The sequence below is a fragment of the Centroberyx affinis genome, unplaced genomic scaffold (assembly GCF_046629955.1).
Source record: "Centroberyx affinis isolate AG114_WGS23_722 - 3 ecotype Tasmania unplaced genomic scaffold, CSIRO-AGI_Caff_v1 ptg000046l_1, whole genome shotgun sequence".
In the NCBI taxonomy this organism is placed as follows: Eukaryota; Metazoa; Chordata; class Actinopteri; order Beryciformes; family Berycidae; genus Centroberyx; species Centroberyx affinis.
Window position 1 is genome coordinate 381,940 of NW_027278759.1, and position 23,995 is coordinate 405,934.

Consider the following 23,995-nt stretch of genomic DNA (forward strand, 5'->3'; position numbering starts at 1 on the left):
ATAGGGAGCAATAGCTTATGACAGAGATTGTGAATTGTCTACAATCCCAGGATTCCCAAATGAATAAAGGTCCCAGGTTTACATTAATTGACAAAAACTCTGCAAAAATAGAAAAGGTGCAGGTCCCTTTGAAGAGCTGGTGACCTCTGTTCATCTCAGACTCAAATGAAAGATACATTTGTCTTACCAATGGTATCACATGCACAAATATTGATGTATTAGAGATTCTTAAAGCTCACCAAAAACCTAAGTTACGTTATAAAACAGCAGGGAATCAAACTGAACATTTTTGAGAGGCAAATTGAGATGCCGTCACATTATTTTTTTTAAAGATAGGCCAGAAGTTCGCAGGACAAATTGAATTTCCGATGAAATATTTTTTTGTTTTAAGTTGGATCATTAATCCCTTATTTTTTTTTACCAAGATGATTTTAATTATTGTTGTGCCTATTATAGGCCTAAATAGCAAAGAAACTTATCACCCAAATAGCTACCATGATTCTTAACTTGAACAGTTTTTTTCTGTCAACAGTAGCCTAAATTGTCATAGCACCAACATTAGTGAACTACTGTAGAATGAAAATTATTATTGTTATTAGTTTACCTTAGAATCTGTGTTAGTACTGATTAATACAAAATGTATGAGGAACTTTCAAATTGGTGACAGAATGGATGTCCCGTGGTATATAGGCCGTGTTTACCCCTCTAGAGGAGGATGAAACGGAGCTCACAGCAGGCGCCGCCTCTCATCGTGTCTCCCACCAATGAAGTCGGTGCTGAGGCGGGACGATGGCTATCCGATGTACTGGCAACAGGTTGCTCTGGTAGCAGGGGAAATTTTCCTCATGTCCTCAGTTCATGGAGGAACATCTTTTGATCCCACCAACATTGTGAAGACCTGCTACTGTAAAGACAATAACAAGGACTTTTGACAGACAGGGGAAAAAATACCTGGGCGTCTGATTTGCATCAACCTTGCAGGTGCAGTATTTGCTTGTATTTACACAGCTTCTTGTTTACTTTCTATTCATTCAGGATGTTTGGTTGTTTCTGGTGTGTACTACGTGGGAAAGTGCTGGATCGTTCGGGTTATGTGAGCGGTGCTGTAAGCCCGGATCGGCTTCTCTGGATTTCGCGCTGACTGCGTTTTGCTGAGCGGGCGTTTATTATATTTGGATAAGCAGAGGGGACACCTGTGGCTTTGTGGTGCGTTGGCAGCCGTCTTACTCTGCTCAGCTTTTCCTGCTCACGATAATGACCTAAAACGCCCGACGGAAAACCCTTTTGTCCTTTGGTTACAGGCATGTTTCAATGATTAGGGTGCACCATTCACTCCGCCGACTGCGTACGGCTATTGCTTATAATTGGATTTGACTGCTGTGCGTAAAGAGGATATGAGTGGTGGTTTATAGCAGGTGGACTACAAATAGGACCCGACGTTATCTTCTTGTAAGGCAGGTGTGTGTGAGTGTGTGTGTTGTTTATCTTGGAGGCAACAGGTTAGTTGTTGCCGCTCTGCTCATGGTCGCACTGTCTCATGTAAACAAGCCGGTTTCGACGCGCACCGATACCTACTGACCGGATAGGTGGGTGTGACGCAATTAATTCAGGAGGAGGCAGGTGCTTGTGCTCTAATGGCTGTCTCAAGTGTTTCATTTGATGTATTGATAGTGTGCAACACGTAGCTTGTTGAATATGATATTGCATATGAATCAAGCCATGTAAACATTGTGAGGTCTGACATAGAAATACAATGCATAGTGATTGGCTTATTCATAGTATAGCCTACATGGGCTCCAACAGCCAGACCAACTTTTGCATGAAAATAAGATAAGCCTCAAGATAGTCCCTCAGTATATTCTCACCAGCAATTAGTTTATAGCTGATAAGGCAGTGGATAGATAAGGTATGAGCTGTTGGAAGTGATCTTTTTTAGTTACATTCAACACAAATTGGTCCAGAAATAGACCAGACCTGAAAATAGCTTGGGGGCACATGTAAAGCTCGATTTGACGTGTTTGGGTAAACATGTCCCTTTAATGAGGGACTATTAACATGTTGTTGTTGTTACACGCAAGTGAACCCATCCCTATCTCACCTACCCTGCCCATCCTCAAACCCAATACTGATAGCTGCAAAGCCCACCATTGCTTTTAATATGTAGCACTTTTACCACACCCACCCAAAGCCAAAGGTAAGTATTGTTATGATACCTTTTAGGTATCAAATGAACGTGTGTTTCTGTTACCTAAGGGCAAGTGAGTTTGTGGGAGAAAGTTGAAGAGTAGAGGTGCAGAGAGAAGCAGAGAAGGGGGCGAGAAGAGGGGCAGAGAAAATGAGAATGCACGGGTGGAGAGAAAGGGAAGAGTGACGGCAGATAGGCTCGTTTGGTGACATTCCTCTCTCTGTTGACACAGCCATTCCTTGTGACAAGAGGGTTTGTTGGAGAGGAGGCCTAGGTGAGCTGCTTGTCACAGAGCATGACACTGCTACTGGTTACTGGAAGCATACAGCCAAGCTCCTTCCTACTTCTTTAAAAATCCTTATTTACCCAAGGAAAACATTCACACCTGTGAGTATTATACTGTTGGCCACTGATCAGCCCCACTGGAGCAGTGGAGGGTTAAGCGCCTTGATATCAGTGAAGGTATGGGAGAGCATCACTCATTCATTTAATCCAACACAGATTTTCCAAGCCAGCTCAGGGATTCAAACCAGCAACCTTCCAGTCACACCCACTTCTTTAACCTTCAGGTCATTGTATATATAAATCAGTATCTTCACAATCCTGCTAACTGACATTCAGCATGGTTAGACCTTCACCTTCGCTCAGCTTAAACCTACAGACCTCAAGCCCTTCTGTTCATTCATTAGATGCTGCCCTAGTTCTCCAGTTGTACAGTTTTCTCCTAATCTGTTCTCCTTAAATAAATGCAAACCACGCGGAATGCTCAGTGTAAAGAGAATGTCGGGAATCCTGAGAATGTTTTTAGGAAAGACAAAGGCTGACTTTGACTGGCTAATCTAACTGCGTGGCTGGTCAAGGAGCTGTGTGTTACACTGTAACCAGTAGTCAGTTAGAGGTGGTTACTGTTTAATAGCCTCTCAATGATCAAATCCTGTGAGCCAAATCTCCTATAAGCACCATAGGTATGGTCAGACAGAGTAGGGGTGGAGTGTAGTGGTGATCACTGTAAACTGAAAATAACAAGACACTGGGCTCAAATATGAACTTGTGTGTGTGTGTGTGTGTGTGTACATGTATGCACATGGCTTGCCTATAAGAGAGATTACACTGTATTTTAAGTTGGTCTTGTGTGATAATGTGACCGCAGCAACAGAAATGTTTTAACATGATTGCACATTACTTATTAGTTACTTGTCTGTTTATAGAGCCATTATTAAAAGGAGTGGTGATTATTACATGGACACAGACACACGCAGTGTTCACATTGTTGTAGGCAATCTTTGCATCACTTTGAAGCAATAACCAAACCACATGGGAACATAAAGCATCAACGCAGCGACCAGATGGGGAGTGGAGGGCAGGTGTGTGTGTGTGCGCACGTGCACGCCCTTGCATATCTGTGTGTGTGCATGCTCTTGAGCTAGTGTGTGTGCATGCAGAGCTCAAAGTAAACAGACTACGCCTGAGTGAGTCCACTCTGAAGTCTGGAGACTAGGGAGATGCTTTGGCAAAGGGAGAGAGAGGGGGGGGGGCCCATTCCTAACATAGCCCCCAGTGTTTCATGCTCCAAAGAGCCTGGACAAAAGGAGGAGTATTCACCTTCCCATAGTGCTCATCATCAAGCCCATTTTTAGGGGATATAAGTTGGACACCCTTAGGTTATGCTATTTACATTATCGCTGACTGTGCTGTTCGAAAGACACTACAGATTCAGTGGCCATTAACACAGTAACACCTAAGTTCCATTTGTTTGTGAGTAAAGTGTGGCACTAACACTGCCAGTATCAGGGGTTCAATTCCCACTGTGGCTACCTGTAGTGAAAATCCACTCATGGCATGTCATATCCACCTATATAGTCAAGATACATGTGTGCCACTGCCAGCCTAGGATCCAAGATTTCTGTCTTCCGTCTCCCATTTTGCTTTCCAACTGTCTGAAGGTATAGGTGGACCTCCCACTATCCTTTATTTAATAACAGGATCCATTCACAGTGCTGTAATGTAAATTGGATAAAAACATCCACCCAGTGGGGTTTGAGTATGCCTATGTAAATGAGAAGCAACATATTGATCATCTTGTTGTGTGGTGTGATGTGTGTGTGACCACTCCCGTAACACACTGACACATATTATCAACATGAGCTGTGTAAGTCTTGCTCATACACATGTACCCATTTCATTCTCTCTCTCTCTCTCTCTCTCTCTCTCCCTCGCTCTCTCTCTCTCTCTCTCTCACACACACACACACACACACACAAACACTCCCATTTTCTCTCTGTCCTGCTCTCTCAACACACCGTCTCAAGAAGTAGGCCTAACCTGTACAAAGAGGTTGTTAGTGCCCCAGTGGCATATTTGGCATGACATGAATACAATACATCCTGTGAGCGAAGACAATTTTGCCTCTAGAGCAGCAGGGGCCGATGATAGAGTTTCATCAAGATATACCAGACAATCTGATATGCTGGCTGACTCATGCTGTGACCCCACCTGGGAAGAAGTAGGCCATTTGCACAAAAAGTTATAAACCAAGAAAAAACTATGAAGAGAGGGGAATTTGGAGAGTGACACAAGTTAAAAGGAGCTATCTGACTTATTAGTGAGTAATTTACTGAAAACAACGAAGGTCTGTGTGTAAAGCCTGGTAGCAGCAACAGAGAGCAAATAAAAGTCAAACAGCTGAGCAACAGCTAAAATACCGGTCAGTGAGAATTTCCCTCTCAGCAGGTCTGTATTGTGGTTTGCTATTGAATGAATAATTGGAGTGAATGATAAAGGGGCTTAGCACCCATGACTCGCAGTACGTCATGTTCAGTTTACTGTTTCTGTAACTTGTTCCAGTGAGTCAGCTGATTTGAATTTGTGCTCTTTTTCTCCTCCCTGTGTGCCCAGGCCGCTCGCACAGAAACCAGGAAGTGAAGATGAGCGCTCTCTCCACAGAGAAGAAGCCACTTGTGGACTATGGAGTTCAGATCCGCTTCATCAAGGATCTCCATGACACAGGCGGGGGCTACCCTGAGAAGACCAGAGGAAGCAACAGTGCAACTCCTCCTTCCAATAAGTATGGGGTGGCAGTACGGGTTCAGGGAATCTCTGGGCAGCCGTACGTGGTCCTGAAAGATGGGGAGAAGGGCGACTCATATGGGGTTCAGCTAAAGACTCAGGCCCAGACTCCAAACCCCAGCTCAGGACCCTCCTCACCCTACAACAGTCTGAGCAAAGGCCAGGAACCAGCAGAACTCCCAAACCCCTATAGCCCTGTTGGAAATATAGCGAGCTCCCCTGTTTCTCCACTAGAGGATGAGGATGGGGAGATTTTTAGAAGTCCCCTGAAGCGACCTCCTGGGGATGGGCAAGCAGGGAGCCAAGGGGAGGGGGAGGGTGGAGCAGGCAGAAACGGACAGGTGGAGAGGCCAAAGGCTGAATCCCAACCCAAAGTTACAGCCAACGGAGCGGAGAAAAAAAAGAGAGAGTGGTCCAGTAGGGAGGAGTTTAATGAAGCGGGGCTGAAACCTGTCAAACTTAACGGGGTGGGGCCCAGAGGGGCCCAGCAAAATGGCGTTGACTTCACTGGGTCACTGGGAAGAAACAGTGGAAAAAAAATGAATATGGATTCCTCTTTGGAGTCTTTCCCAGAACCTCCTCCTCCAGTGTCAGCTGAGGAAGAGCCTGTTCCGGTAATAGACACCAACTCACTGGCTCCCATCAACAAGCTCATCAGCAAGTTCAACAGTGGAACGCCAGGCAGCGCCCCGCAGACCAGGGGCCGCTCTGGAGCGAGGCAGCGGCTCAGGTTCGACGAACGCAGGCGATCCAGAAGTCTCGATGCTCGAAAAGACGTTCAGCCTGAAATTTCCCTTCGCTCTCCTCCTTCTCCCGCTCCAAACCCCTACGCTACTCCCCTCTCTCCTCTTTCTACCTCCTCCAATTTGTTGACGTCATCTGCCCCGGCGAGCGGTAGCCTGGGAAAGAGCCCTGCTTCCGTTGCCAAGGTGACAGCACTTGCAGCCCCCAAGCTGAGCTTTAAGTCACCAGGGAAGTTTGTTGCCAAGGACACTCCTCCAGCTGTACCAAAAAAGCCTGTAAGTATCAGTGACAGGGCGCTTGTTACCTTCCATTTGTGTTTATTAAATAGTCTTTGTATTGCTTCTTTTTTCTTACTTCGCTTGCTCTCTCTTTAAAGGAGATATCTGCCCCTCTGAGGAGCCAGGGTCAAAGTGCAGAGGTCATCAGTGGGGGGGAAGCCCAGGTCAAACAAGCTATTTACAACATCCTCAAAGAGGGGTAAATGAGACTACAAGCATGATAAATCGATGCATGCACTGTATTGATACATGGATTTCCCTGTCTAATCAGTAGTCCACTGTTTGTCCCTCTTAATCCTTCCTCATCAGCACCAGTGAGAGTGAGGCATCCATCAAAAGAAAGGTCATCCTCGTCTATGACACAGCCAGCAGTTGTAAGGTATGAAGAAACATCAAAATGAATAAATATCAAGCATCTATGAGTAGCAGTTGGCTACTGATCCAGAATCAGTTCTGCCTTTTTGATTGTATTGAATACAATGGTTAAGGTGGCCCAATTGCTGATAATAGCTCTGCTCTCCAATATAAGCCCTGAGAAATGATTTCCTAGTTAGTGTAGCAGTAGCTGCTGGTTTAACAATTTGGTCAAGTAAGTGACTGGAAAGTTGTGTTATTTGGTATTTGGTATCTGAGATGGGAGTAATCTTCTCAATAGAGCGGCTCCTGTGTTGAGGGTAACAGGTGGTTGGCAGGCTGTCCTCCTTTCTGAGGATATGAAATTTCGACTTCATCTAGTTTGTCTCCAAGGATCCTGTTTTGGCAGGCCAAAAAATGCAAAAATTAAATTAAGGGGCATGCTGAGGGTTTCGCCGTCAATTTTGGCGCCATCCCTGCACTTTTGTGCTCCTCTGACACCTCATTAAAATAGATTGCGCCCTGGTTTTATGAGAAATATTTGCACACTACAGCCTTGAAGTCTTCATCCGTTTGCATAAATCTGCATACAGAAGTTATTCCTTTGTGTCCTGACCTTCTCATAATGCATGCATATGACAGTGGCTTTGTATAGGTACTTGAGTATGTATGATCCCTTATTGCGTAATTCTCAGTGTGTTGTAAATTGTGACCACGGCTGCCTGTGAATCATCCGCCTGCCTTGTCTCTTGGCAACGATGCACCTGCAGAGGAAAGCTGATTAGGGCCCAGTGTGTTAAGGGCGCAGTCATTGAGAGCCATCAATAATTGAGTTGGACTGGAACCCTGCACCAGCTGGGGGTTAGCTGGCTGGCCGGGACAGATCTTTCTCTGTGGGGTCCTGCTGCACCATGGCTCCATGTGTTTCATAGTAACCACGCCATCCATCTTAGCTCATTGTTGTCAGTAGTGGCTCATTTGTCTACGAGGGGTCATCTCAGGCTAAAGGAGTTTAAGAAGTGATACAGTAGCTAAAGCATCCAGGTAGCATAACATCACACTTCAATTGCAGGATGAAGGGTTTTATACTGTTTTGTTGCCGAAGGCTATTTCTTCTCCAAAACATTGCTCTTGTCTGCATAAAACCAAAACATAAGAGCAGGGTGAGATGAATGTGTGTTTTACAATAAGGGCTCATTCAAAGACTGTGTCTCGCCTATGGGGCATTTGTGGTACATACAATGTCCAGATTAATGTAGTAACACACACTTAGCCTTTCATCTAATAGGTTTATTTGCATTTTGAAGCGTCTTGGCTCACAAGCGTGATGTAAAGGGGGGTTCAAGTTCCCTTGGTACCGCTAAAGTCTTTCACTAGTGGTTTGTTTTGGCTGATTTACTGCAGTGTTACAGTTAATGTATGTCAGTGGAAGAGCTATGGAGGGTTTGCACTGACACAGTATTTTGTTTCCCCCGGTTAATTGAGGAACCCATGCTGGTGTGTTGGGTTACCTGAGTCCAAGACAGCTGGTGTGTGTGTGTGTGTGCATGTGTGTGTGTAGAGGGAACACCTGTCACTGTAAAATGTCTAATAGTAGCATAGGCGTTTATTTAAAATGATAAAATGGCTGGGGGGTTATTAGAGAGAGATGTTAATTTGTTAAAACATTAAAACAGAGGCAGGCTATTATTTGAGACCAGGCATTTATTGGAAGTTTTATGACATTATTACATCATCCTCAAGTATATCAGCAAAGCCTACTTCTGTATTTAGCAGGGCAGGAGAATGTCTTTTATTGCAGATGATTAATACACATAAGGTTGCAGCTGATGCGATTTACTCCAAGGGTTCAAAAGCAGTCTAATGAGCTTTTACATCTGCTCAATTATGTTATCTTCAGTTCATTCATTCAGTTCTTTATCTCTTTGTTAGAACAGAGAGAAACTGAATCATCCCAGAACAGGATTATCTACAAGCTGTCCTGTGAGGGGGGAACAAAATGAAACAAATCTGTACAAAATATATCTTCATAATCTATCGCTGATAAGACTAGTAATAGAAACGTTTGTCCCCTGAGGAGCAAAACATCGATGATCCTCTCTCTCTCTCTCTGTCTCTGTTTCTGTGTGTGTGTCTCTCTCTAATGAGCGTGTAGGAGGATGAGAGGGGTTTCATGGGCAGGCTGTTCTTATACCCTCTTTTCAGGAATAGAGAACCTTGACGAACAGTGTGGGCGATGAATGAGCCACGCTCCGGCTCTTCTGCTCAGATACCCTCCAGCCTGTCAAAGAGAGTTGTTTATGTGGAGGAGATGTTTTTTTTTTTCGTCTGAGCACATTGGCAGGGCCTGTTCTCCTAAAGATTTTCTGACTGTCAGAAACTAGGGCATGGAATCCAAGGCCAATTCTTTTTTTTTTTTTTTTTTTAAGTTTGAGATAATAAAGGGTAGATATCTGCAGTGGCAAGGTTGGGGGTGATACTTTGTTCTAATGTTTCTAGTTTCCCTCTCTCTGTCTGTCTGTCTGTGTGTGTGGGTGTGTGTTTCTGTGTGTGTATTTGTATGTATAGAAGGGAGGATCAGATGGGAACCTGAAAAAGGAGCTGGATGAGAGTCTGAATGAGAACACCCAGCTTCAGGAACGACTCAACTACAGCAAGACAGAATTACAGCAGGCCTATGATGAGTAAGGATTTGTGTGTGTGTGTGTAGGTGCCAGTGAGGTGGGACTTCCAGGATCTTTAAAACAATTTCAATAAAATATTTGTGTCTATTTTTTATACTTTTCTGTGACTGACATCTAATCTGACACTATCTGAATTGTGTTGATGCAGTAAACCCCACCCATCTAGCACTCCAGGCAGGTTAAAACAAACACCAAGAATCATTTTCAAATACTGGTTTGATGATCTACTGTGTGCGCGTGTGTGTGTGTGTGTGTGTGTGTGTGTGTGTGTGTGTGTTTGTGTGTGTGTGTGTGTGTGTGTGTGTGTATGTGTGTGTGTGTGTGTGTATGTGTGTTCATATTGCATGTACAGTATGTGCTCTTAACAGCCAACTCCAGTTATTGCTCCTGTGGCTGTTTTGTTGATGGGTCAGGCTTACTGCCTGATTGATCGACATTTTAATGAAATGTCTGGTGTTGGATTATTGATAACACGTGTGTGTGTGTGTGTGTTTGTGTGTGTGTTTGTGTGTGTGCATGCAGTCTGGCTGAGGTGCGGATGGCCAGGGAGGGGGCGGAGTCTCGTCTGCGTCAACAGGAAGACCAGCTGGCTGAGCTTCAGGAGGAGCTGAGGAGGGTGGCAGAGAACTCGCCTCACACAGACTCACTGCAGACGGTACTGGTACACACACACACACACACACACACACACACACACACTCACACTCACACTCACACACACACACACACACACACACACACACACACAAACAAACACACACTCTCAGGTTGAATTCAGACAATGTGAGCACACACACCTGCACAATGCGCTGCTAACAGACTATCTATCTATCTATCTATCTATCTCTGTGTTTCTCCACCTCTCTCTCTGCAGGATGTGATGACGCTGCAGGCGGAGCTGGCCGAGGTGGCCATGTTGCGTCAGCGGCAGGAGGAGACGCTGCGGCAGCGCGAGCGGGAGCTGACGGCCCTGAAGGGGGCGCTGAAGGAGGAGGTGGAGTGCCACGACAGAGAGATGGAGGCTCTGAGGGAGCAGTACAGCCACGACATGGAAAACCTGAGGAAAACCATGGAGCAGGTCTCACAGGTACGGCAAGCTGGAGGGATCACTGCAGTGGGATAAACGCATCTATCCTGCATTAATACTGTGGGAAATTCAGTCTTTAATGTTGTACAGGAGGGGAAAATTAGTGTAACACAAAATTTTAGTGTCTTGCAACCAACAAGTTACCAGGCCATTATGAATTCTGATGAGTGAAAACAGAGCAAAACTCAATTTTTCCAGTCAGTTCTCTTGGGGATGGAGCCAGAGTGCAGCAGCAGTTCAGCAAGCATGTAGTAAAAGTGGAACTGTAGTAAAAGTGGTACATTAGTAGCAGTGGGTTTAGGCTTACCTTGTTAGCAAAAAAGATAGAATCACTGAAAACCGAGATAAAAAAGGACTAGGCCTACAAACTGTGCCGAAACCCTAAGGGAAAACATCTCACCCCAAAAGAGAAAGAAAGAAAAAAGATACACATGGCATCAAAACTCAACAAGGAGAATAATGATACAGAACATAAAAACATTAAAATTAAGTAAGAATAGTAGCATTTTTAGCATTTAATTGATCCCACAGTGGGAGATTCATTCATCACTGAAACACCACACTGTGTATGATGTTTGTCTGCATCTTAGTTTGTCATGATGTTGTGTTCTCAACCAGATCACACTTGAAAAAGAGATTTTAATCTCAATGGGAATACCTGGTTCAATAAAAAAAAAGAAAAAACAGAGTGATGGTTTAGTAGTAGTGCTTTAGTTAACCCACAGTGGGTAATTCCTTTATCACTGATCCACCACAAGTGATTCATTACACAGAACAAAGAACAAACAGGACTCTGCTCACACAGACAGGGCAGAATACAGAAACATACAGTACATAAAGGCTTGGACCTGTGCTACTGGGAAGCCACATTAAAATAACGTGTGAGGTGTTTGATTTGCTTCACAAACACAATGCAAATCAGCTTTTCTTTCATCACAATTCTTTCTTTCGTTTAAAAATAAGAAAAAAACAGCAGAAGTAAAATTATTTTCTTGCTTTTTTATGTTGTTTTTTCCATCTCAGAATGTATTATATACTAGCATATTAACACAGAGCCAAGAATATGTTTTCAGTATTTATCATGTGATTATCCTTGTGATACTGCTTGCATACGGGCATGCAGGCTACAGGATAGATAAACTTCTCAGATGGCTACAGCACAACCTGCCTTTCTGCAATCATGATGACCCTTAAAATGAATATGTCTCAAAGTTTCCGATGGCTGAAAATATTTCCTCTATGTTTTATTATAGTCTGCTATTGCACAACTAAGATGGAAACAGTCAGTCAGAAAATATCTGGTTAAGTTTTTGTCTTCCGTTTTTGTTTGGTGGGAGAATCATCTGGTTCTACCTGTCAGTCATTTGTCTACATGTGTCAGTAAGGTGCTGTTAGTGTTTGCCATTTAATTACATTTTCCTGTAAATTTTCATGTTGAATTAGACTGTCTGTTTAAACACACTTCAGCATGTCTCATCAGCCCATCAAGCATCCAGTCTTTGTCTTGTCATTCTGGTTTATGTGTCAGTATGGCATGCATTTAATAACCACAGTGCTGAAACGTTGTGCCAGGATTTCAGAAAGTCAGGCTCTAATATGCTCAGTTAGAAATGCACAGAACAAGGGGAAGAGAAATTTGCGACAAGTGATTGCCATGTAAAACTTTTCTAGTTAAGCTTCTGTTGAAGAGCTGCTGTTCCTCTCACCTTTTTTATCACCTTAAAAATATAGCCAAAGTAAGAGGTCTTATGTCAAAAACTGATTTAGAAAAGCTGTTACATGCATTCCTTACCAGTAGGTTAGACTACTGCAATGGTCTTTTCTCCGGTCTCCCCAAAAAAAACTTTGGGGCGTTTACAGCTCATTCAGAATGCTGCTGCCAGAGTTCTGACTAAGACTAAGAAAACAGAACACATTACACCACATTCTGCTGCTTGTCTATAAAGCGCTAAATGGCTTAGCTCCAAAATACATTTCTGACCTGCTCTTAGGGTATGAGCCACCCAGACCTCTGAGGTCATCTGGGACCGGTCTGTTAGTTGTTCCCAGGGTGAAAACTAAATCAGGTGAAGCTCCTTTTAGTAATTCTGCTCCAAATAACTGGAATAAACTTCCAGAAGCACTGAGATGTGCTCCCACTGTCAGCTCTTTTAAAAGTTGGCTCAAAACATTCCTTTTCTCTGTGGCCTTCCGCTAAATCATCTGTATGTAGATGTAACAGGTGTTATTATTTTTATTTATTTATTTTATTTCTTTTATGTGTGTTTTACCTATTTTATCTCTATCTCTATCTTTCTTTCTTTTCTTTCTTTTTTAATGTCATTTTAAATAGCTGTGGTCTGTGTTTGTATTTTTTCTGTTTTATATGAAGCACATTGTATTTGCCTTGTGTATGAAATGTGCTATATACATAAAGTTTGCCTTGCCTTGCCTTCCTACCAGTAGTCTATTTTGGGAGAACCGTAGGATGCAGTGTAGAGGAAATTCAAAGCATCTGTACACAGGAATAGATCACTTTGCAGATTTTGGTAACAGTGACAGCAGTGTCAGGAAAAAGTTACATGCAGACGGAGAGGAGGAATAAGGATGAGCAGGCAGGTTGGCAGCTCCATTTGGTATGGTGATTTAATTGGCTAGAGGTGGATCAAAGTGGTTGGATTGTCATTCATGTCGACTATAGTCTACTGCATCCCATTTGATATTCATGATATTATTTCTTCTGTAGAAGTCCTAAAAATGAGGAGGGTGACACCTTGCAACTCCACCCACCCAAAGTTTTTATCACTCTGGCATCCATCCTCGGTCTGTTGCTGTCATTTGATTACAGTCACATGTCTGTTGTTTGCCAACCAACAGCACAGCAGTCATGTAACTGAATCCCAGGAATATGCCTATGTTATACGTTGAATGTTCATGCAGGTATTATGCTTAGAAACCCATAACGGTCAGGGAAATGCAATCAGGGACTCCTGTACAATAATTATAATTATAATGGTGAGGTGTAAAATTAGGATTTTGGGTGGAGAGTGCAAGACAGCGTCTTAGCACAATATGGGGGTTACTGAGGGTCCCTGTGCTATTTATTTGCTATTTATGTGCTATTCGGATGTTTATGTGTAATTGAATATGGTGTGGTTATGTGTTTTATGTACAATGTCATGTCATTGTGTTTATTCTGAATGGAGCTGCTATGACGCATGACAAATTTCAGAGAAATCTGACAATAAAGTCCTATCGTATCGTATCGTAACTCCAAAATACCTTTTTTTTTATGTGTGTGCATGTGTGTGTGTGTGTATTGTTTCTGGCTGTTGACCAGTCCCAGGAGCAGATAGAGGAGGAGAGGCAGAGGGTGAATATGTCCATGCTGTCCCTGGAGGAGGAGTTGGACAGTTACAGGGACCAGGGAGACCAGTGGAAGATGCAGCTGGAGGACACAGCACAGGAGCTGCACAACACCAAGCAGGAGTGAGTCTTGTAGCCACAGGATATCTATGTAATAATATGCATCATCTCACAAAACAATTTTACCAAATATCAACATACAGCACATCATCTCACCAAATATCAACAAATAGCAAATGATCTTGCCAAATATATATATATACACCACATTTGTGACCATGGTCACACGGTCCTGTGCAACTCTGTTCAGTCTAGTTCTGTGTAGCTCATGACACAATAGACACTTGTGACGAAAGTGGCCACCAAACAATAAATGGCACACATTATATCAACATACATTACATGATGTCACCAAAACACCATGTCATTCCATATTCTGGCTCTGTGCAGACATACTGCCATCCACTATTGCATTCTGTGGTATTATGTAATAGATCCTAGTCACAGCAGTAATGTGTGTAACCTGTATTACTGAGCAGTACCATTACATTGTCAACATAATTAGACAATGATAAGTTTCTAGTGAAGTGAGAGATGAGTAACAAGACTATCTCTTGAAACAGACTGGTTCTAAAAGCTACTCTGTTGTTTTGAACCGGCAGTTGTAACTTTTCCTAGCCTTGGTCAAACATCAGACCTACTCTATCTGATTGCTAAATGCAACATTGTTGCCCCCAAGTATTTGCTTTGTGATACTGATGCATTCAAGAGAAATACTCTTGAGTTCAAAAGAACCTGTGCCTCATATTGAAACCTTCAGTTCTGTCTTACGGGATATGAATACTGAAGATGTAGTGTAACTTTGTTGTGTTAGCTGGCTTTGGTCCAGTCCTGTGATATTTTATTTCTCTCCAGCCTGCCTCTTTTTTAATGCATGCACTCTTTCTTTTTCACCTGACTTTTTGTTGGGCAGGAACGGGAAACACTGCAGCAGTCAAATGTGAGAGAGGAAATCAATCTCACTGTGTTTGGTTTGAGTAGATTAGCTTAGTCACAAATAGCCAAATCTGAATGTGAGATATGCTAACATGCAATTCAGTCAGCATGCTCATATCTCAAGATGTATTTTGTCCCTGATGACATCTGCTTTGATCATTAGATTGATAAACCTTACTAACAATAATCCAGTGAAAATAAACCCAATAATGACAATCGTCCAAGCAAATCATCAAGTTTCGTTAATTGGTTTGATTTTGTCTTAATCAAGTTATCATGACCGATGATTATTTTCTTCTTGTTCCAATCATTTGATCTTATTAACAACATGCTTTCTGTTTTGATTTCTAATCAACATAATTGATTTTGAATACAAATGTAAGTTTAGATTGTGTCTGATGCACCTCAGTTTAAGGCACACTGCCATAATCAAACATGCAGCAAAATCTTTCTCCATAAAACAAAAGACAAATTCTGGATGTTATGTCGTTTTCATGCTTTAGAGCAATATGTTAAGTCCTATGTGCTTTGTTTGTCTTTGGTCGTCGGTGTCTTTGGTGTAACATGTTGTTGGATCAGTGTGTGTGTGTGTGTGTGTGTGTGTGTGTGTGTGTGTGTGTTTGTGTGTGTCGATTTGCAGTGTGTGTGTGGACTTGCAGTGTGTGTGTATGTATACTTGTAAGACTGAATGTCACCACTATGTGTTGTTTAAGGTCTATTTTCTTCCTGCAGGCTGGTGAAATCTCGTAAGGAGAAGGAGGAATTTGAGGGAGAGCTGAAAGACCTTCAGGATTCACTGATTGCCATGAAGAAACAAATGCCTGGGTTTGACGATAACCGTTCCTATGTTGAGGTAACTCACACGTCAGTCACATGGCAGAGAACATAGATTATGGTTGCTATGTGGGCTAAATGCATGGGTTTATCCACTCTGTTGTATTTATGGTGTTTATTGAGTGTTTCACACGTCACTCTATTATAATACTAGCAACCTTACACATTCATTCACCATTCATACACTAATTACCTTTTTCTCTCTGTATCTCTGTCAGGGCATTAATACAGCTGTGGTTTTTCCCTTGGCTGAAGCTTAATGCTTAGTTCATCTCTCTCTCTCTCTCTCTCTCTCTCTCTTTTTCTCATTTTCATTCATTTTTCTTACCCTCATGCACACACACACATGCACTATACTCATATTGACACACTGTTATGGGGCCGAGCACATTCCTCTCCTCATGCGCATTATTCATCTTTGATTACTTATCCCAAGGACCTTCAGCGTTGCCATGACGATCTGAAGCGGGCTCACGCAGATCTGGACAAACAAAAGGCCGAGTTAGAGGAGAAGAACGAGGTGCTTCAAGCCCTGAAGAAGGCCAGTGGAGAAAGAGAGGCTGAGCTTGTGTCTGAGATCGACAGGTTGAAGGTCCAGTCGCAGAAAGACAAGGCTGAGCTGGAGAAGGCGCTGGAGGAGGCGAAGGAGGTGAAGCATCATCTGGATTCTGAAAATGACAGAAAATGGCTGTGTGAATATACACTCTGTTTGCAAAATTTGAAAAACACCCCCCTAAGATGGAGTTGCATTCCCTTTAGCATAGTGTCTCAATTGTCTCAACCTGCCTGTCTCCCCTTCATCTACATGTCTTTGCATGATTGAAATGGATTTCATGTGTAAAATCAATAAAGGTTATAATAAAAGCTACAATCAATAAGGATTGTAGCTTTTACCTGCATTCATGCCATCAATTTCATGGAAAGTGCAGGTGATCCTAATATTGTATGTACACTCAGTGAATTCAAATGTGTGATAGGAGGTTTCACTCCCAACCCTCGCTCTCTCCCTCTCTCATCTTCTTGTCACTGCCTCTCTCTCTTCTCTTCTCTCTCTAGTCGTTAGTTGGATCCTCAGCCCGGACTGTGGTGGACCATGGGACCAACCAGGAGCTTCAGGAAGCCAACACTCGCCTCAGAGAGAGGCTTGCCCGCATGGTACGACACAAAAAAACACACGCTGAAAGACAGTGCATAGCTTTGCACATATGCGCACATATGTACAGTATATAAACATACTGGACATACAGTACAAAGGAAATGTCCTCCCACACACACACATCTCTCAGTAGAGATACATTTACATAAAGCATACAGCGAGCACCATAAGCATTTGGACAGCGACACTAATAGCTGTTTTGGCTCCATAATTTTATTACTTTGGATGTGAAATGATGAAGTTGACCATGAAGTTAAAGTGCAGAGTCTCTGTTTTGAGTGTATTTTCAGCCATATAGGATGAATATGTACCAAACTATAACCCTTTTTGTACAAACATTAATTCAGGTGCCAAAAATATAAGAGCTAGAGATATAATAATACAGAGTGCAGAGCCAAAACATCAAACAGTGTATTACTGGCCAAATATTAATGGCTTCACTGTGGTAAATACTGTTCCCTCATATCTATATGAACACATGGCCTGACAACATTCAAGACTCATGTCACAAATCAGTCAGGCCATTTAACAGACCAATGTACAGAGCAGTGTATATTTTCTGACCCTCCAGACAAGGCTTCACTCCAGCATGCCGCTGAGCTCGGAGGCCGAGGAGGCGGTGGAGGTCCTGGAGGATGAGAACCGCTCCCTGAAGTCTCAGCTGGAGGAGGCCAAGAGAGGAGCGTCCCGCCTGGGCAAGGAGAGGGACGAGCTGACCCGGCGGCTGGAGGAGAGGGACCTGGAGAGAGAGGCGCTGCGCAGGGGCAAGAGCGACCTGGAGGAGCAGAAGAGACTGCTGGACCGCGCCCTGGAGAAGATTAACAAAGAGGTGTGTGTGTGTGGTTTCAGTCAAATAATATCAGTATCAGTGTCTACATATTGGTGGAACCCTAGTCTTTCTCGCTTTCTCTCTCTGTCTCTCTCTCCCTGGCTGTGTGAGTGTGTGAAAATATTCTCTTTGAGATTTTCAAGTGTCTGAGACCTTATTTCATCTCTCTCTCTCTCCACCACGCCACCTCTCTCCTCTCAGATGGAGATGATGATGGGTGATTCCCGTCAGTCGGTGGCAACCCTGCAGACGCAACTGGACGAGTACAGGGAGCGGTCAAGGAAGGACCTGCTGGACGCCCAGCGCAACAGCAAGGACAGGATGGCCGAGCTGCAGAGGGCCCAGGGCAACCTGAAGACCCAGCAGGAGGAGGTGAGGAAGAGGGAGCCAAACAATAGAGGGTCAATTGAGGAAGGAGAGTTTAAAGCTGCTCTATGTAGTTTCAGGAAAACTCAGAACCTCTGAAATGTCGAAAAAGTCTATGACATTGCTTTAATATTAATTATTATTAGTATTTTAAGTGGAAAACTGGAAAGTTAACTGAGGTGGGTGTGTTACCATTCTTCTTTATTTGCAACGCAGAGAAGAATCTTTGAAGTTTACTGTTGGTCTACTTTGTGGCCAAAGGTTTTTTTTTTATATGTGATAACAGTGATATCAGTTCTAAGTATTTGCAAATTGACAAAATACAGTTTTCAGGAGTGTAAAGTAGAAGAAAAGCAAGAAGTACCTTACAGGATAGAGATTGATACAAGTTAGTTTGTGCAACTGAATACTGAGGAGTTAAAGTCTTTGTGCCTATGGTATATAAACAAGATTACTGATAATGTAACATTGGGGGAAAATATAAAGAAAACAGAAAAGGACTTCCCACTCTCCTTTAAAACAAATACACTACCCCACCCCCTGCACTTTGTTTTCAGGTTTCCCGTCTGAAGAAGGAGCTGCTGGTGTGTGGCGAGGAGAGAGACGGCGCCCAGTTGGAGAGAGACCTTCTCAGCAGCCGCCTCAAACACCTGGAGAGCGAACTGGACACAGAGAAGAGCAGCCACACCGACCGCACCAGGGAGATCAGGGGCCTGGAGGTGAGGGGTCATGAAGGAAGGCGAAGGAGGTCAAAGGTCGTGGACTGGGAAGTCTAAAGATGGAGGGAGTTAATTAGGGATACGATGATGTCTCAGCAAACAGAGGTTAATGGTCAAATGGCCAGCTGAGGGAGGGCCATGCATGTGAGGGGTCAAGTAGCTTTGAGTAGCTTTCATGTAGTCAGAAATAAGTCAATTTCTTATGTAAAAGAAATTTGGGAGGGATTTATAGGACAGAAAAAAGTGATTATACTGCATGAGTGCACTTATTTGCTTGCCACTGTGTTTCTCTGTATGTAAGTGTGTGTTCTTGTGTGTGTTTCAGGATAAAATTAAGACGATGGAGATCGAGCTGGATGAGGAGAAGAGCAGCGTGGAGCTTCTGAACGACCGCATCACACGTAGCAGAGATCAGGTACTGGAAACACGTGCACATAGAAATATTTGACTACACACACACACATGCAAATGAGCAGGAAATATCTCCATGTAATGGTAATTCTCGGTACAGCTGTATGGTCTGCTTACACTGTCTCTTTCTTTTCTCTCTCCATTCTTTCTCCTCTTCTCTCAGATTGACCAGCTTCGTTCAGACCTGATGCAGGAGCGATCCGCAAGACACGACCTGGAGATGGACAAGAGTTCACTTGAGAGACAGGTACAGTAACGCATCTCATTCAGTGCCTGCACACACATACACACACACATGCACACAAATGCACACACATGCACACCCACAGTTAAAGCACATTTTTGCAAATTCAGTAGTTTACTGACCTTACCATATTGCTCCCCGGCCAGGTGAAGGAGCTGAAGACTCGTGTGGCAGACATGGAGGGACAGACCCGGCCCTCGGCTGGAATCACCCTGCTGGAAAACAAAATTCAGGAGATGGAGGAGAGGCTCCGCAGTGAAGAGAGGTATGATTGAACACACATGACGTGAAAAGACATGCTGATAAAAACACTATCTGTCTATCTATCTAAATGGGGAGGCTTACTTTTCGGTATGTATTTTGTAAGTTTAAGTGTGTTTTAATATTTTAGCCTTAAAATATCATGTGAATTCTGAATTTCCCCACCCAGAGAGAAGGCCAGTATCCAGGCGTCTCAGAGACGGGTGGAGAGGAAACTGAAGGACCTAAACGCCACTCTGGACCAGGAGAGAAACCAGCATGCTGAGCAGAGAGACCAGGTAAACCCACTGCTCCAGTATATGCTATGAGACCTGGGTCAGTTACTATTTGCAAGTAATTCTTAGTGTTTGTTTTAACCTGGTTAAAGTATCAGATGGGTGCAGTTTACTGATTTAGGACAGTCCAGATAGTATCAGCTAAGTTGTCAATCACAGATAAGTACATTCAATTTATTTAATGTAAGTACTAAGAAATATTTGCAAATACTGTTTAACCTAGATCTGCTGCTGATTCACAAATTCAATTCACGCATTGGTAAACTGCTGCTTTTGCATAAGACTAATCTTAGCTGTACCCCTCCTGACCCTGACCCAACCTTACTTGGTCACCAGAACGCTGCCTGACCTCCCAGCCCCTATCCTCTTTCTGCTGCCCCAACCTTTTTTCTTCTGGATATACAACCTTTGTGGCTGCTCCCCTATAAACCCATGTGTAGCCCTCAAACCGCCCACATCCACTTCCACACTCTCCCTTCGCTCCTCTTCCTCTTCCTCCAACTCCACGTCTTCTCCTTAATCCTCCTCTATTCCCATCCGGCCTCCTGTCCTCCCCTCCCCTCCAACCCCTTTCTGTCCCGCTTCTTCCCCTCCGCTCCCTCCCTGTAACCTCCTCTGTTCCCCTCTAACCCCCGTGCCTCTCCCTCCGTTCCCAGCTGTCTCTGCGTGTGAAGGCCTTGAAGCGGCAGGTGGACGAGAGTGAGGGCGAGGTGGAGCGCCTGGAGGGAGTCCGCCGGAAGGTTCTCAGGGACTTGGAGGAGCAGCAGGAGCTACAGGAAGCCCTGCAGGCCAAAGTCACAGTGCTGGAGGCTGAGCTAAAGTAGGACTTGACTTACTGTTCAAAGACAATATTGAATTTATTTTGATCTTGGAGGATCTTTAATCACCATATTTCACACGGTGTATTTGGGAATTTGTGTCTTTGCGTACACCTCAGAGACACACATACATGCACACATTTGTTCCACATATAATGTTGATTTCTTATGTGCAGACATGCCTATGCACTCACATCTACATGTTTGACAGTCACCATATCCAATACCTTGCATCTACTTTCCACTAGGTGGCATCCTATAATCACTTACCTCAATTTTATGCAACATGCTGGACACTTTGTGTACCAAGCAAGGCATTGATTTCTCTCCAAGGGATCACTTACAAAAGTCCTTCATGGAAACGGATGTTCGTATCGGTTCAGCAGCAATGTACAAAAGTAGGCAAACCATAAAGAAGAACTCAGTCGATGTTGTGTTTTTTGATCTCCCAGGCGGAAGGTGCAGCAGACACATCGGCCGGCTCTGGGCTCTTCCACCTTCAGCTCTGAGGATGAGGACGGTTTCTATGACACCAACAACATCACCTCCATCCTGAACGAGAGCCACCTACAGACCACCAACTGCTAGAGAAGGATGGAGTGAGGAAGACAGAACGGAGAGATATGAGCAGAAAAGGAAGGATAAAAATAAAAGCATGCTTTGAATAGATAGTTTTTTTTTCAGTGCAAAAAGTTGCCGATTTTTAAGAGATTGTCAGAGAGAGGTACTCAGGGCTTGAAGGACTAAGTTGTATGAAGAATTAAGTTGCCAAGCACTACGAAATTGCCTTGCAGTTGTTGTTCTTGATTTTCTTTTTAGAACAGCAGTTGTAGTGTAATATAGCTCAGAAAGAGACAGTTTGTCAGGATAATTAGATTACATTTTGGCACCTTCTGCTGCGATGGCTTCACTATCTACTTTCAAGTCTTGTCTGTCTAAAATTGTGGTTTTTCTTTGCTCAGTTATGCTGAGGAGAGGCATTACAAGTACACTTGGAAATACAGGGTTTTGCTGTATGTGCTTCAGCTTGACTCACGCTGTCAAAAAGGCTTTTTACTGTATGAATACCGTGGTAACACATTAATGTTTCTGTTCAAATGCTGTAAGGTGTCAACATACTGTATTTTACCAGTTTTGTTTCATTAATGCATGACTTGCAAATTTCTCCTGCTCTTAAACCAAAAAATGGCTTGCATTTTTTTTTTCTTTTGTTGCATAATTTCTCTTTGTTCATCTGTTTTGTGTTAGCCTGGGCATACAAGTTGCATCTGTCAGTGTTGTTAGCAGCTCTGTGTTCCTCTGTGTTTCTTTGTAAAGTGACGTAATGTTTTGCCTTTTTTTTTTACCTTTGACTGTGACAATGACGGGCCATTTAAAACTGAGCCTCTATTTTTACACTGTTCTAGCCGTGCATACCTGGTGTTGAAGACAATCAGATATACAGTAGCAACATGTATCCTCAGAGATGAACATATTCCCTATAATTTTTCTACTTTAACGACCGTATTTCTTAATATGGTCCGCTTTTGCATTTAGTTTGGTCCATGTGCATGTTTTCACTCAAATGCCTTAAAAAATAGCTGTATATTTTCAGTTTTCAGTTGATGCTGGTGTTATCTTTGTATGCTGCTGTAATGATTTGAATAGTATTTCACATGCTTGCCAGTGCTTGCATCTACATTCCTATTGGAAGAATCATTAGCTAGGATTAGGAAGTGTTTTACATTTCTCCTTGTTGCACCTGCCTTTTAAGAACGTTATATGATAAATGACTTTTTGATGAAGATATTACCTTTTAACCATGTCACTTTTAAAATGTGTTTTTGGGGCAATTACAAACAACAAAATGAAGATTCTATGATATTTCAAATGTTTAATAATTTGCTGTTAAAATTTGATATGTGGTGCAAAGCTTTGTAAGCTTTTCCAAAATTTTTGACACAGATATTTCGAATAAATTCTGTGTATAGCGAAAGAGGTGCGTTGTATTTTTGTCTCATATTTTCTTACATCCATAAACTCATAATATTGTGTATTACTTATTTCTTATGTTTATTTATATTGTAGTAATATTACCTTTACATAGTAACGCATTTCTGCTCTGCTGTGTGAGCCTTAATACACTTGCACCAGTAGTGCAAGTCTTCTCTGTATTAAAGGTGTATTCTCTTTGAAAATGGCTCCCCATTACCGTTGGTAGCCACGTGTATCACCTTATGCCCTGGGTGTGGCCATTGAAGACAGCGTGGCGTTACATCACACCAGCCTGCCTTTAGGTGCTCAACACTTTGGGAGGGCTGCCAGTCAGCAGCAGGCCTGAACCCTGTCTAGGAACATTGCTTACCCTCTGACTGTACCAATTAAACCACCTCTCATCTCCATTTCACCTGATTAAACCTGCCCTGCAACGCCTCTGTGTATTCAAACAGTCTCTGTAAGGCAATGAAAATGTTCACACCAACCAAAGTCAGACCTTACTGCTGCAGGAAGACAAAAGTTCCCCATGGTCCTCTATCTGAGAATATCTGTGTAGCTAATGTGTGCTACTGTGAGGAGAAGTTTATTATTTCATATGGAGTAATATTATGGAAAGTATCCACCAAATCCAATTATTAGTCACAGCTGCTCCAGAAAAAGGATTTGATATTAAGATAATATAATGTCCTGCGTTGTATAGTTCAATAATAATATTATTAAATTATCCTCTTTTCAAATCTATATTCTCTATCCCTGCTGCTTGTCTGAGAAGACAGTCAACGGTGTGTTATTTTAGCTCTGGCTGAGTTCCCTCCCTAGAGACTGAGAGTCTGTAATCCTTCGCTGGTTTACTGTAATTACTGAAGACATCAGGCTATTATCATGACTCCTCCTCATCCAGACTCCTCTCCTTTCTCCTTAGCTCACCTTCTCTTCTACTCCACCCACGTTTGGTACTTATCTTACTTCTGTTCTTTCCTCAACCTCTCTGTTTTCCTCATTCCCATGTGAATAGGTTTTTTGATATGATATCCATGACTTTTGTTTGCTTTTTTGTTCTCAGTGTCAGTGTAAATATGATTTGAACTTGCATAACCCAAAGGCAGTATCTCTAATTATATCCAGATATGTAATTCAGAACATGCAGTGAAGAACAGGGCTTTTCTTTGGATGACAAATAATAATGTACTTTACTGCAGAGCATCATATAATTTCCTGTGCACTCAAAGCCTCATTGGTATGAAAACAAATGTATGATGCGTGAGAAACTAAGTGGCAGCTTTTTCAAAGGAACTGGTTGTGCATTATGGTGACAATGGTTTTCTTGAACCAGCCCATGTACATGCACACTTATTGCTGTTCTTAA

General features: G+C 42.9%; 1 protein-coding gene across 3 annotated transcripts; it reads left to right on the plus strand.

Annotated features, from left to right (window-relative positions):
• The first annotated feature begins 859 nt into the window (after positions 1-859).
• Positions 860-22,591, plus strand: cgnb (cingulin b). 3 transcript variants are annotated; one of them, XM_071517669.1, is made up of 21 exons: positions 860-981; positions 5,081-6,270; positions 6,372-6,472; positions 6,583-6,652; positions 9,196-9,311; positions 9,834-9,966; positions 10,186-10,398; positions 13,718-13,866; positions 14,717-14,743; positions 15,472-15,592; positions 16,010-16,222; positions 16,630-16,728; positions 17,301-17,558; positions 17,760-17,930; positions 18,482-18,643; positions 18,969-19,058; positions 19,218-19,301; positions 19,445-19,563; positions 19,729-19,837; positions 20,491-20,654; positions 21,105-22,591. In XM_071517669.1, the coding sequence occupies exons 2-21, from the start codon at positions 5,110-5,112 to the stop codon at positions 21,238-21,240; spliced, it is 3,696 nt and encodes a 1,231-aa protein (XP_071373770.1). In that variant the 5' UTR covers positions 860-981; positions 5,081-5,109; the 3' UTR covers positions 21,241-22,591. The 3 variants fall into 3 exon arrangements, with proteins under 3 accessions (XP_071373770.1, XP_071373779.1, XP_071373787.1); XM_071517678.1 differs by having other exon boundaries at positions 9,199-9,311; XM_071517686.1 differs by lacking the exon at positions 14,717-14,743.
• Positions 22,592-23,995: the final 1,404 nt, after the last annotated feature.